This window comes from Rhipicephalus microplus, chromosome 5 (assembly GCF_043290135.1).
Source record: "Rhipicephalus microplus isolate Deutch F79 chromosome 5, USDA_Rmic, whole genome shotgun sequence".
NCBI lineage: Eukaryota > Metazoa > Arthropoda > Arachnida > Ixodida > Ixodidae > Rhipicephalus > Rhipicephalus microplus.
The window spans coordinates 31,574,444-31,586,516 of record NC_134704.1 but is presented as its reverse complement, the minus strand read 5'-3'; the positions used below and the strand labels follow the sequence as shown (position 1 = coordinate 31,586,516).

Genomic DNA, 12,073 nt, shown 5'->3' with positions numbered 1-12,073 from the left:
CAAAAAGAAAATTCATGCAAGTGTGCAGTCTCAAGGTTTTGCAACGATTTAGCATAACATAAGTTTTGGTGCTGTCTATTGAAGCTTTCATGATCTTTTTATCAGTAAAAATGAATTGCTTTGTGTTCTGGGTGACTTAGCACAGCAAATACGAGGAAATAGCACATAGCCATCGTGGCTAAAACATTAAAAAGAATAGTGAAATCCACGATGTTTAAAATTATTATCCAGGTGCTCAGTGTGTTAGCGTAACATTAAAAAGTGGAACTTTGACCCTTAGTCTCTCCTTAAATGATAAGCTTATGGATGTTAAAATAAAGACAATGGTTGTTTTAGTGAGGAGCTTATTAATATGATTTGATTTAGGGTTGCACTTTAGTTTTAAGAGTTGAAAGAAAGTTGAAATTTATTTCACCACAACGATACACCGTGATTTACACAAATAAGAAACAATTGTGGCATGGAAAGTAGGAAAAAAGCTGCGCTATAGCAGCTTGACTAGCCCCACCTTCCATTTGTATAAGGCAACAGAAACAATGGCACACCAAACTCCATACGGTGCTCACGTATGATTGAAAGAAAAAAGAAAAGAAAAAAAAACATTCTAGTGGTTGTTTATGAAGTACAGAATAGATGCACACTTGGGTGTTTACAAACAAACAATTATTGGGAAAAAAGGCAACCAAAATAAGACGATATAACAGAAAGGGGTACACTTAAAATTTCATGCATTTACAAGTACTGGGTGCAATTTTTCTGGGTTTATAGCTCCTTATACAAACAGGTTCAATATATCATTACTTGAAAGGAGACGCGATTGCTGTTCTGTGAGCTTGAACTTATTTAGTATATGGGGAACAGAGTTCTTTAGCATTTGGAGTCCGTAAAGCCAGCTTATTTCAACTTTGTAAATAGGAAAAACAACACAATAGACGAAACAAACCATGGAACACGCTGGACAAGCAGTGACCAACTAGTGAAGTTGGCACATCTTCAACTCGATATAAAAAAGATCGGCAGGAAACCAACAGTACCTAAAATTTCAAACCTTTGCTACAACACATGAGCAGATTGAAGCTGTCCATTCAGCCAGCCTGACAAAGGTTAGGCTGAGTGAAATTTTATTACAAAGGTTAGGTGAAATATTCGGACTCCATTGCTGTCCGAGAGTCAGCTCTGGAGATCTTGCCTTCTTCAGTTCTTGTGCTGATTTCTCGCTTCTCCTGAAACACGCAGCTTGCCTCTGCGTTTCTGGGTCAACTTCATCAAGAATCCCGACTTCATCCTGGACGTCCAAAAGAGTCCCATCGTTGACTCCTGCCTGTCGGTGATCGCCCAGACACTGATGGACGCCTGCTCTACCTCAGAGCATCGTCTCGGCAAGGACTCGCCGTCCAACAAGTTGCTGTTTGCACGCGACATCCCCAAGTACCGGCGCAAAGTGCTGGAGTTCTACCAGGGTGTCGCTCTCCAGCCCAAGGTCACAGATCAAGAGATGTGCGCCGTCATGCAAGCACTCTCCCTAGTGAGTTCACATCTTGGTTGTGCTAAACTGGAAGGCCCTCTAGCATGCACTTTTTGGCAGTGGTGATGACAGTATATGAACTTATGGCAATATGAATGAACATAGGTAATGTTTCACAATTCATACTACTTTTTTGCTCCGCTCTGAGTGATATGTGCTCTTCTATCTGACTGAGTGAACGAATCTTGCTCTATATGCGACACTTTCAGTGATGGCCAAGCCTGGTCAGGATCGAATTTTCTAAATATTTTAACCCTTTGCTGTCTGAAAGCTTTACCCGCCATCCATCCATTCTTGCCCGAAACTAAAAACTGGAAGTTCAAGTTAAAGAAGTTTAGTTTTCCTTGCACAGATGGCACATAACGTAATGAGAAAATGAATGCACGAATCAACCACGAAAGAAATTGTTCGGCACTGTCCAACTGTGGACCACTGCAGCCATGTTGCGTTGTTGGGCAGGAGCCGACCAGGGTTAAAGGGGCCCTGAAACACTTCCAGCGCTGGAAGCTAAGCAGAGAGGGAAAGCAGAGTCACAAAAAACGTCACGCGTGCTTCGCTACCTTGAGCACTTTTTTTTTCTTTTTTCTTCTTCAAATGTGCAACTTTTTCAGTGTGATCGCGCGCGCACCCGTGGACAACTAGCCGCCTCCTGCAGCGATCTCTGCCGTGTTCAAATTATCTCTGCGATCGAGCGCGCCGTGTTCAAATCAGCCAATGGCTGATAGATACGTGTTGATAGATAGTTGTCGTGTGATTTCTGGGCATATAACGTGATTTGTCGAGAGAAGAGAGAGCAATTTTAGCTGACTGTGATAATTTATTGTGTATTCCAGGCCACGTGCTGAGCTATAATATTTGGCTCGCGTGTTGTCGAGAGCCTCTACTACGGATCAGCAGCGTTTTCTCACCATGCTCAAGAAGTGTTGCAGGGCCCCTTTAAAGGAGACTGTCATAGCCATATTACAATAAAGTGAGCCAAGATGGATGGGTGGGCTAGTTGGTGCTCTGTTTCTGATAAGAAAGCACAATAATATTGTTGTGCTTAATTAACTTTATTGAAAATAAAGTGCATATTGTCACTTTAGCAATGTCTCATAATCTGTTTCTTTTTTCTCTCTCTCTCTCTCTTCAGGCACATTCCTCCGAATTTGAGCCTTCAGGTGCTGTCAAAGAGCTCTACGTGTATGCTGCAAAGTACAGAGAGCAGGTAAGCCATATTCTCAACTAAAGTCTGAAGGCTATTATAATATCAGACAAAAAACATGTCTGCAAATACAGTTGTTTCATCGCATATGTAAAATGCAAGAAATATCAAATACAACAAAGCTCTTACCACCTTCAACACAAACAGCAATTGACATGTAACATTAACAAGATAATCAATTATTTAACACTGTAAAACAGCACGCACTCTGTATAGTCAAAGCCTGTTATAAAGAAGTTGTACCTAGTGTAACTTAAAATGTTATAATACAAGAAATAGTCACAACGATATCCTTGCAGCACCATTAATGGCAAGGATAACATTAAGTTACTCAATCATAATTGACAATATGTTATATCCATATTCATTACATCCAAGTTTATTTTTTGTTGTAGGCCCGTGTGCTCAGATTTGGGTGCACGTTAAAGAACCCCAGGTGGTCGAAATTTCCGGAGTCCTTCACTACGACGTCTCTCATACTTATAAGGTGGTTTTGGGACGTTAAACCCCACATATCAATCAATCAATCACTCCAAGTTTATTTTTGACAGTCTAAATCAGTCGTACAAATGTGCGAGTCAAAATCACATTCCTAAGAGCGATCAATGCAAAGAACAATTTACATTGAGTATTCTATACAGATACCATGCTTGTTCAACCATTGCAAGATGGGCCACGCAATGTTGTAGGGGCAATGGCCATAACTGAAAGCATTCAACTATTGTGGTTCAACTTTGCGCTGCTGTCAGAATGTTTCGAAATACTATAAAGATCATTAAGTCATCGCTGATTTAAAGCATAACACGCAAGGTTCTGATTACTGCACTATGATATACTTTACTTGCCTTCTCATATTGGGATAAGCTGCAGGGAACGTTTCCTTTCATTTTCATTTGCAGTGTTACATAATACACAAAAATTGCATATTTCGACCCTTCAGCACGTTGTCTTTTGCTTCACCATGCACAGGTTCTCATGGGGCTTGAAGGCGACTTACACTGCCGGAAACTACATCTGTCGCACAAGCTGCTAAATGTGGCATGCACTCTCGAAGGTGAACAGACTTCAGTGTGTTGATAGCGACCGATGCCTGCTCTATGCAACGAACGCATGTGGAACACCACGAAGCAGCTTGACAGGGAGCCAGCTACGACTACAGAACTTTGCGTGTATCGGGACGCATCAGCAGTGCGCGCACGTGTGTGTGTGGATATGTGCATCCGTGTCGTCGTTTTCGTGTGTGTGTGTGTGTGCCCAAGACTTCTTCACATTTATTTATGAGCTGAAAGAAGAAGATAGAGAGAGAGACTGATTTTTCCTAGAGCACACGAGAGGACTTCCCACCACTCCTCGTCATCATCTTTCGAGTCACAAGAAAGATGAGTGGACTGACCGACCAAACGCACAGGGACAGAAATCACACTTAGAAACGTACACACACAAAAAAAATTTCAGTTTTCGGAAGCAGGGTGTTCTTTGGTGCTGTGCAGCACGCCACGTCGTCTGCAAGCGCCCTTCTATTTATAACTACTTGTGCCTCTGTAAAGAGAAGAAAGACACTACGGACCACTGAACGTGTGCTGCCATCTCGTGTTGTCGTTTGACCGATGGGAGCCGGCCAATCGGTGTGGGGAGCGACGACCATGTCGGGGAGCGTGAAATAACCGAGGCGAGGTGCACGCCTTGCACGCGTCGTACTTGTCTAAGCTATTTTTAAATGTGCGATACTCCTCCCCCATTGTACTCGTCGCAATTGAGGGCGGTGCGGGCTGCCGCAGTTGTTGTTCATCACACCCGTTTTTTGTACATTTTGTATAGTAGCGCCATTTTTTGAATAGTTTGTTCGCGTGGTGACAAGCGCCAGCCACGAGGAGAGCATGCTCGATCATTGTTTGAGACTGCCAGCATTGCCCATTCTAAGTCACACTTCAGCTTTTTTTTTTTTCTTACCTTCTGCCTTTTTTTTTTTTGTAAGTATAAATGTGTGTTTTAATAACTTTGCATCAATGCTCTCAGTCGTTGGCGTGCTAATGTATCGAGGACAGTCTGCTCCGTTTCCAAGTGTCACACAACTGGCAGACTCATATTTACATAGCACTTCTTTAAAAAAGAAACAGTTGCAAATGTGTTTTAATATATATACACTGTACCTGTTAACGGCATTACATATTAGAGGCCATTCTTGTAACTATGAAATTCCGTTCATTAGCATTTCGTTACATAATTAATGTCTGTGAGCAGACTGCAGACTACCCCTATGATTGGGTCTTGCAGTACAGAAATCATTCATTGAATCGAAAATAGTAAAACGAGATATGTGCTGCCTACTTAAGTGTTATTTACAGTAGCATCAACACTACAGTTAGCTTTTTTTATACTTTTTCTTTGCTGGGAGTTCTCCGTGTAAATAAATGTGCTGCAGTGGTTGAATATATGAAAGGTGCTGAAGCTGTTTGTGAAGCATCACTGCGGTGAAAAAGTAACACCTACGTTTTCGTGGAAAAAAAAAGAATTCTGCGACAACTTGTGGAATAGTTGTTTTGTGTGAGTACATGTTTTGCCTGTGATACACCGATCTCGCGTAACATACCCGGAGCAAAAAAGAAAATCTGCATTGGAACCTCGTCGGTTTCCTAAATATGCTATTGCTTTTATCTGCTCGTGTTTTGACTTCTCTTTGGTTTCATCTCCATTAAACTCTTGAAAATAAAAACTGCTGCTGCTTTGACTTAATTATTTATGATGCTCATGTAGAAAGGGCCGATTTAGCTTATAATGCATACTTTTAATGTACATTTCGTTTCACAGTCGTGGCATACAAATAAGTACGTACCATTTTTCTGTGAAGTCAGTAACACTGGGACTTTCTGGCATGACCAATAAGAACAGGGGCGGCTGGTCAAATATATTGAAATAATGACAAAATAAGATTATTATATGAGAGTCGTATAGTAAAGCATTAGATTGTATGATTACAGTGCCACAGGCTGCTTTTTTTCTATAGCTGTTCTTCTTGTTGAAGAACACTGGTCAAGTTTCCCGCAGCATACGTGTAACTTAACAGCACAAGTTTTCAGAAATGTCTACCACGGTGCTACACTGGTTGCAGTGCTCAGCGGCTGACCCAGAAGTTGAGCGTTCGATTCCGACCAAGGCGGTCGGATTTCAATTGAAGCGATACCCTAGAGGTCCATGCGCCATATTGTGTCAGAACACATTGGAACACCAGACGGTAGAAATTTCCGGAGCACTCCACTCATTGTTTTGGGATGTAAAATGCTGCATGTTATTACCATTACATATTAGTTTTTTAGAGTATGCTCGGTGATAGCACAATACAACTGCGTGTATTTAGATAGCGCTAGAGTGAGCATGACATAACACCCAGAAATCTGTCTACAAGCATGCAGTACATTTAAGAAGAGCTGCCTGTGGCACACAGTTTATGGTCTATGCACCCATGACTTATTCTGCGATAGCAATTTCAGTTTTTGTACATCCGCATTTTTGCTTTTGAGTGCTTTGCCGAGGTTTCAATGCAGATTGTCGAAAGATCAACTTGGTTGAATGGTGAGAAGGTAGTTACTTGCGTGAGACAAGAAAGAAACTCTGCAGGCTATATCTTACAGATGTGTGTTCAACCGTTACAGCATATGGCACTGGGAGCCGCCGTGGCATTGTTTCTGTCATAGCTGTCAAGCAAAACAGGCTTCTGCACTGTTCGCCAATTTGATTGAGGAATCCACAGCTGGTCCAACTACCTACGGTCATATTTTTGATACTGGCCCTCCCCTCGCCGTGAAGCTAATGAGAGACACGATGCAAAAGTGCTGTGCAGCTGAAGCGCTTTGTCGTGTAGCATGTTTCTGTGCTCTGCCAATAAAGAAAAAATGCAGGTTCATAACTTGTTCTTTCTCCATTTTTTTCACTCTGTGATACTGCCATGCAGGAACATACACTGCACCTTGATTGCACAGTGCCCTTCTAGTCAAAAAGGTACAATTACATGTGAAGCTTGGGATTGAGCTTGCATGTGTAGACATTTAATCTACATCAAAATTTACTGCATAGTTTCTACATATGCAGCAACCAAGGAAAAACACTGCTGCCGCTCGTAATTCACGATTGTAGTCTGTAGTACTCGCGCCATCAACATATAGCGTCTTTTGTGCTACAGTAAAACCACGTTGATTCGGTTTTCATGAAAACCATAAAAAAATATCCAAATCATATATCTAATGTTGAATTAATGCTAGAGCATCAGGGAAATGATAAATGCATACAGCATAAATTCACTTTTATCTTCTTCATGAATACACCTATTCAGTTGTTCACTTATGCAGAACAATGCGAAAGTTGCAGTTCACATCATAGCGCGACTTGCTTCACAGCGACCGCGCGGCGCAAGACCCGCTTGTCTTAAAACGATCATGGACCACCAACAGCACGACGAGGACGTATAATTTTTCCACCGGCAATATGGCCAGCAACAGATAGTTCTTCCATTGCGATGCAGCAGACGAGTTTTATGCTAGTGTGCGGACTCTACGTCTTAAGCAGCTCCCGTTAGTGATACTGCCGCGCGCGTACCTGCTTTCAAAACTGTGCGGACGCTGCGCATGATGACCGCGTCGTTAGCGACAACGGTTTCTTCAGCGGCTGGTGCCGCACTCGGTTGTTTAGTTCTCGACTCTGTGTGTGCACTGCACATGGTGGAGTGCGGCACCAGCTGCGAAAGAAACCGCGGCCAGTCTCTACACCGCGCACCAATGCGGCGTAGACGACAGGGGGCGGCCTCAATCCGCTGATCTTAATAAATTTGTTCACCCACTCACTCTGACTACGCGATCATCATGGGCAGTTGAAGGCACCTTTGAACGGATTATAGTATCGCACCGAACCGAGAGAGGTGCACACGCGTGTTGTCGCTGCTGTTTGCCGTACGCAGCCGCTGTGGAAGGAAGATAGCCGAAAACAACAATAAATGTAGAGCTCGATCGCAGATGCACAGTCGTGGATGGCGACTACGCAGCTCCCTTAGCATGTGCAAAAAAACGACACTACTTCACAGAACACCTACTACTTGTTAATCTCAACGAAGCCGCCGCCATGGTGTTCTCTGGTACTACGCCGAAGAATTCCCTTTCGGAGACATGAAAATTCCCTATTTTGGGGATTTTTTGCCTGATAACGTTGACGAAATTTCCGGCAAAACTCCCTGCGCAGCAGTACCGCCCCCATCCACGCACACGCAAACTATAATTACGCTTGTATCACTTACTGGCAACTTTTGAAATCATGGCTAGCCCCTTGACTGCCGCCATCAAAAGCATGACTTTATTAATTCACATAATGTACACTACACATTGTGGGCCTTATGTCTAGCACCACTAGTGAACTAGAAATCGCTCCGCGTAAGTATCAGAAACAAATCTTAAAGGCCATGCTTACGCGGTGCATGCGTCAGAACCGATTACAGCAGATGAAAGCGCACTGTGACAAAGCCACTTAGAACAGGTTCTAGGAGGCGCTGGCTGTGACCGATAATTATCGCTCGTCGTAGGAGAATTTGTCCATACCTGAAATTCCCTGCAATATAACAAAGATTTCTTTCTTCTTTGGTTCGAAATGACAGGCAGAAATTTCCCGGAAAAGGAATAATTCCCTGCACGTAACATCACTGCAGTCACTGTCAACGCATGTGCACGAGTGAAAACGAAACTATAGTCGGGTGCAGTAAACTCCGGAAGTCCGCAGAGGTCTCGTCCAGACTAGAGTTACTGTATATGCTACCTTTGGGTACTCTTGCCCAGACGACTGAAGTGGGTTCGCGACTAAGGGCCAAACCTTATAAGCGTGAAAATGCACGCGACAGCGACGAGCGATGCGACGTACATCGTCTTCGCGCGATCGGCCGCTAGTGCAGGCAAACCTCATTCACGCGACGGCTTCGGCGAGCGAACTCCACTGTTGCTGGCATGAGGCCGTCTGCTTGCACCAAAGAAACCGCGTAGTGAGCGGTATGCAATTTAAAAATAAGATATATTGTTGTGTAATGGAACGGAAAGTGTTTATGAGTGCCTTGCAGCACTTTTTTATATGCACATGCGTAAACATTGCGTTATTTCTTGTTGCGCATACGTGACTCGGGCAGGGTCACTTGCACCTATGTAGTCTTTCTCTTTTCCGGTTTTTCGCTATTGGCTGCTTGAGCCCAGCACTTCCGGGCGATGAGCGACGGTTTCCAAATCTGGAGAACCGAGCGATCGCGCGAAAACGAGCACGCCACACGTCGCGCGAACGCCCTGTTTCGTCGCTCATAGCATCGCTCGTCGCTGTCGCGTGCATTTTCGCGCTTATGAGGGTTTCTCTTAAAGAAATAGTCCCACTCACGCACTCGAGAATGTTTTCCTAGGGCAAGGTGAGTGGCCATCCGGCTCATGACGTCAGTCTGGAGTGCGTGCCCGTTTGTGTACCGTCCGCCTTTGAGAAGAAAACGTTGCGGACTCCCACAGTTGCTCCATCCGACTGCTGCAGCACTGGAGCCGTCGCGATAGTGGGTGGTGACCACAATATGTTTGTTCTGAACCACTGCCACCGCGCGCCCCGATCCAGGCGTCAGTACGCCGTTCATTGTGCAACGATAAAATTAGTTAGGTGTGAGGATAGGCGTGCGCAGGGTTCGCCTTCAAGGGGGGTGGGGGAGGAGAGAGGCTTACGTTAATTTCTTCGTCCCCCTCTCCATAAGGGCAATATATGGGGCTGACATTGCGCCCCCTTTCCCAGGTCGCAGCCCCCCCCCCCATACTTTAGTAAGTCAATGTGTGGGGCTGACTTTACGTCCCCCCCTCTTACGTGATAATGGGGGCGACCCCCCTCCCTTCTGCCCCCTCGTGCTTTGAGAATTATACTGGCGATGCAAGAAACAATGAAAAGTTTCTAGGCACTTCAAAAGCAGGCTGCTTCGGTATCACAGATAGTGCGATAGCCGGAACCTCTTGTCGCTTTCAAGTTTCACATGCATTCACGTACGTTTGAAGCCATTCACCATCGTAAAACTTTAATGCAAGGAAAAGTGTGTGCTTGGCCACGGCCGGTCTGGACATCAGACCGGCCGGAAGTGCACAGAAGTCCCACCGAAGTGTTACGCCTATCGCATCCGCGACTAAATAGTCCCACAAACTCACTTGGGGATGTTTTCAACGGTGCTTCCCGTGGGGGGCTGACCACGGGAAGCGCCAAGTTTTTCTAAACCTTTACTCAGCCGGACCGATAGTGAACTAGAATGCAGGGGGCATGGGCGTGCTTAACATTCCCCTTGAGGGGGGGGGGGGAGGCGAAGCTTCATCGCAGCTCTCCCCGGGCCTTATTAAATATAATATATATAGAATATATGAAATTTTACGTCCCAAAACCGCAATACGATTGTCATAGACGCCGTAGTGGAGGGCTCCGAAAATTTTGACAATTTGGTGTTCTTTAAATGGCCCCTGACACCAAATGTGAAAGACCGAGATGCTTGTGTTGTTCGCTAATCCTGCATGCGGGGCCACTTCTGGCCAAGTGACGAGCGTTGCCTAGATGATATCTTAATATGGTTTTAAGGTAAGGGTGTCTGCTCATCCGAGTATTCAGGTCCAATCAGATTGTGGGGATGCGGTCAGGTTCCTGCTGACGGCGTACCCACGTACCCGCGGTAACAATTAGGGTTTTAGGCCCCAAAACCACAATATTGTTATGAGAAACGCCGTGGTGGAGAGCTCCAAAAAGTTCGACCTCCAGACGGTTCTTTAAATGGGCCCTGCCACACTTTTTGCTGCATAGCGAGAAAACGCTGCAGGCTCTTGAGAACTCACGAGCCAAACGCGAGCGCGGTAAACGGCTCGGAAATAATTCTTTGCATCAGCTATAAATCGATTTCTCCAGTCTCTGAAAGGGATGCCATATAATATATACCCAGATGAAAGTGGCATATAACCATAATCACGTCTATTGTATGATTTGGGCATCGTGGGTGACGTTGTTACTGCGGCTACCACATATGTCCGCAAGCGCACTTGCGATCACACTCTGAAAGTACAGCTGAAAGTAAGCCCCACGTTCGAAGAAAAAAAAAGAGCTCAAGGTCATGACATTCGAGACGTACCTCATTTCCCCACCTGCCATCCCTCCCTGCTTAGCTTTCAGCGCATCCATCGTTATGAGAGTAGAGAGAAAGTAATCACAGCGCGCGTGCGACAAATCTTATGACGGATTCTGAAATTTTTTGCGCGGTGGTCAGTTCGTGCGGCAATGAATTACTCCTTTAGTGAATCCGCAAATTCGATGGTTACCTGGAAAAGTGCCGCAGGGTCCTATTTATCGCGCGTAAACCTAAGCACACCGGCATTTAGTATTCTGGCCACCGCGGCCGGGATGCGATCACGCAACATTTGCGTCGGCAGGCAGAGGCGCATGCCAGTTTTGTTGGTTTTTGTTTGTTTGTTTTTTGAAGGGGGTGGAGAAGACCTCTAGTATCTGCAGAGCGACCACGAACAGTCTGAAACATGGACTCGAAGCCAGTTTTATTACTCAAGACACTTACATATATACAGGACATGGATGGATGGATGGATGGATGGACGGATGGATATGGCTGTACACTTTAGATCGGGCGGTGGCTAGCGCCACCAAGCCGTAATACCTAATGAACCAAAAACTATGTTTATTTTTTTCCTTAAAAAGTGAGTTTGAGGATTCGTAGTTTGCAGTGAAGAGTTTAATTTTCACTCGTGCCTTGACTTTAGCCACCAATCAGATAACCTCCTTCTAGTTAAGTCTACCCGCTTAATGTTTATTTTGCCCTCCCGGTCCCTAAACCCCAGTGCTTTGAAAAACTCTGCGCCATCATCCTGAACTATAGGGTGAAGCCCTTTACAGAACATTATCAAGTGTTCGGCAGTTTCTTCTTCCTCTCCACACGCACTGCATACTGTGTCTACCCCTTCGTATTTGGCCCGATATGTCTTGGTTCGCAGTACTCCCGTCCTGGCCTCAAACAGTATAGAACTACCCCGAGTATTATCATAGATTCTTTCCTTGGCAATTTCCTGCTTAAAAGTTCGATAGATCTCTAGTGCGGACTTCTTAATCATGCCCATTCTCCACATGTCTGTCTCCGTTTCCTTCACTTTCTTCTTAACCGATAGTTCTTTTTGGTTTGGCCACCTGCTGTTTTCTAAGTATTTACCAGTCAACTTTCTTGTTCGCTTCCTTCATTTTGTATCGACATTCTTCATGTACAAGTAGCTGAAAACCTTCCTAGCCCAACGCTCTTCCCCCATTTCTCTCAATCGCTTCTCAAA

General features: G+C 44.8%; 1 protein-coding gene across 2 annotated transcripts in view; it reads left to right on the top strand.

Moving 5' to 3' along the window:
- The window catches only part of LOC119174753 (plexin-B), a 71,386-nt gene extending 67,496 nt beyond the window's left edge, over positions 1–3,890 (top strand). For both annotated transcript variants that reach the window (XM_075895160.1, XM_075895159.1), the window contains exons 29-31: positions 1,237–1,525; positions 2,658–2,732; positions 3,699–3,890. In XM_075895160.1, coding sequence (XP_075751275.1) covers positions 1,237–1,525; positions 2,658–2,732; positions 3,699–3,806 — 472 coding nt within the window. In that variant the 3' untranslated portion in view covers positions 3,807–3,890. The remainder of the gene's footprint in view (positions 1–1,236; positions 1,526–2,657; positions 2,733–3,698) is intronic.
- Positions 3,891–12,073: the final 8,183 nt, after the last annotated feature.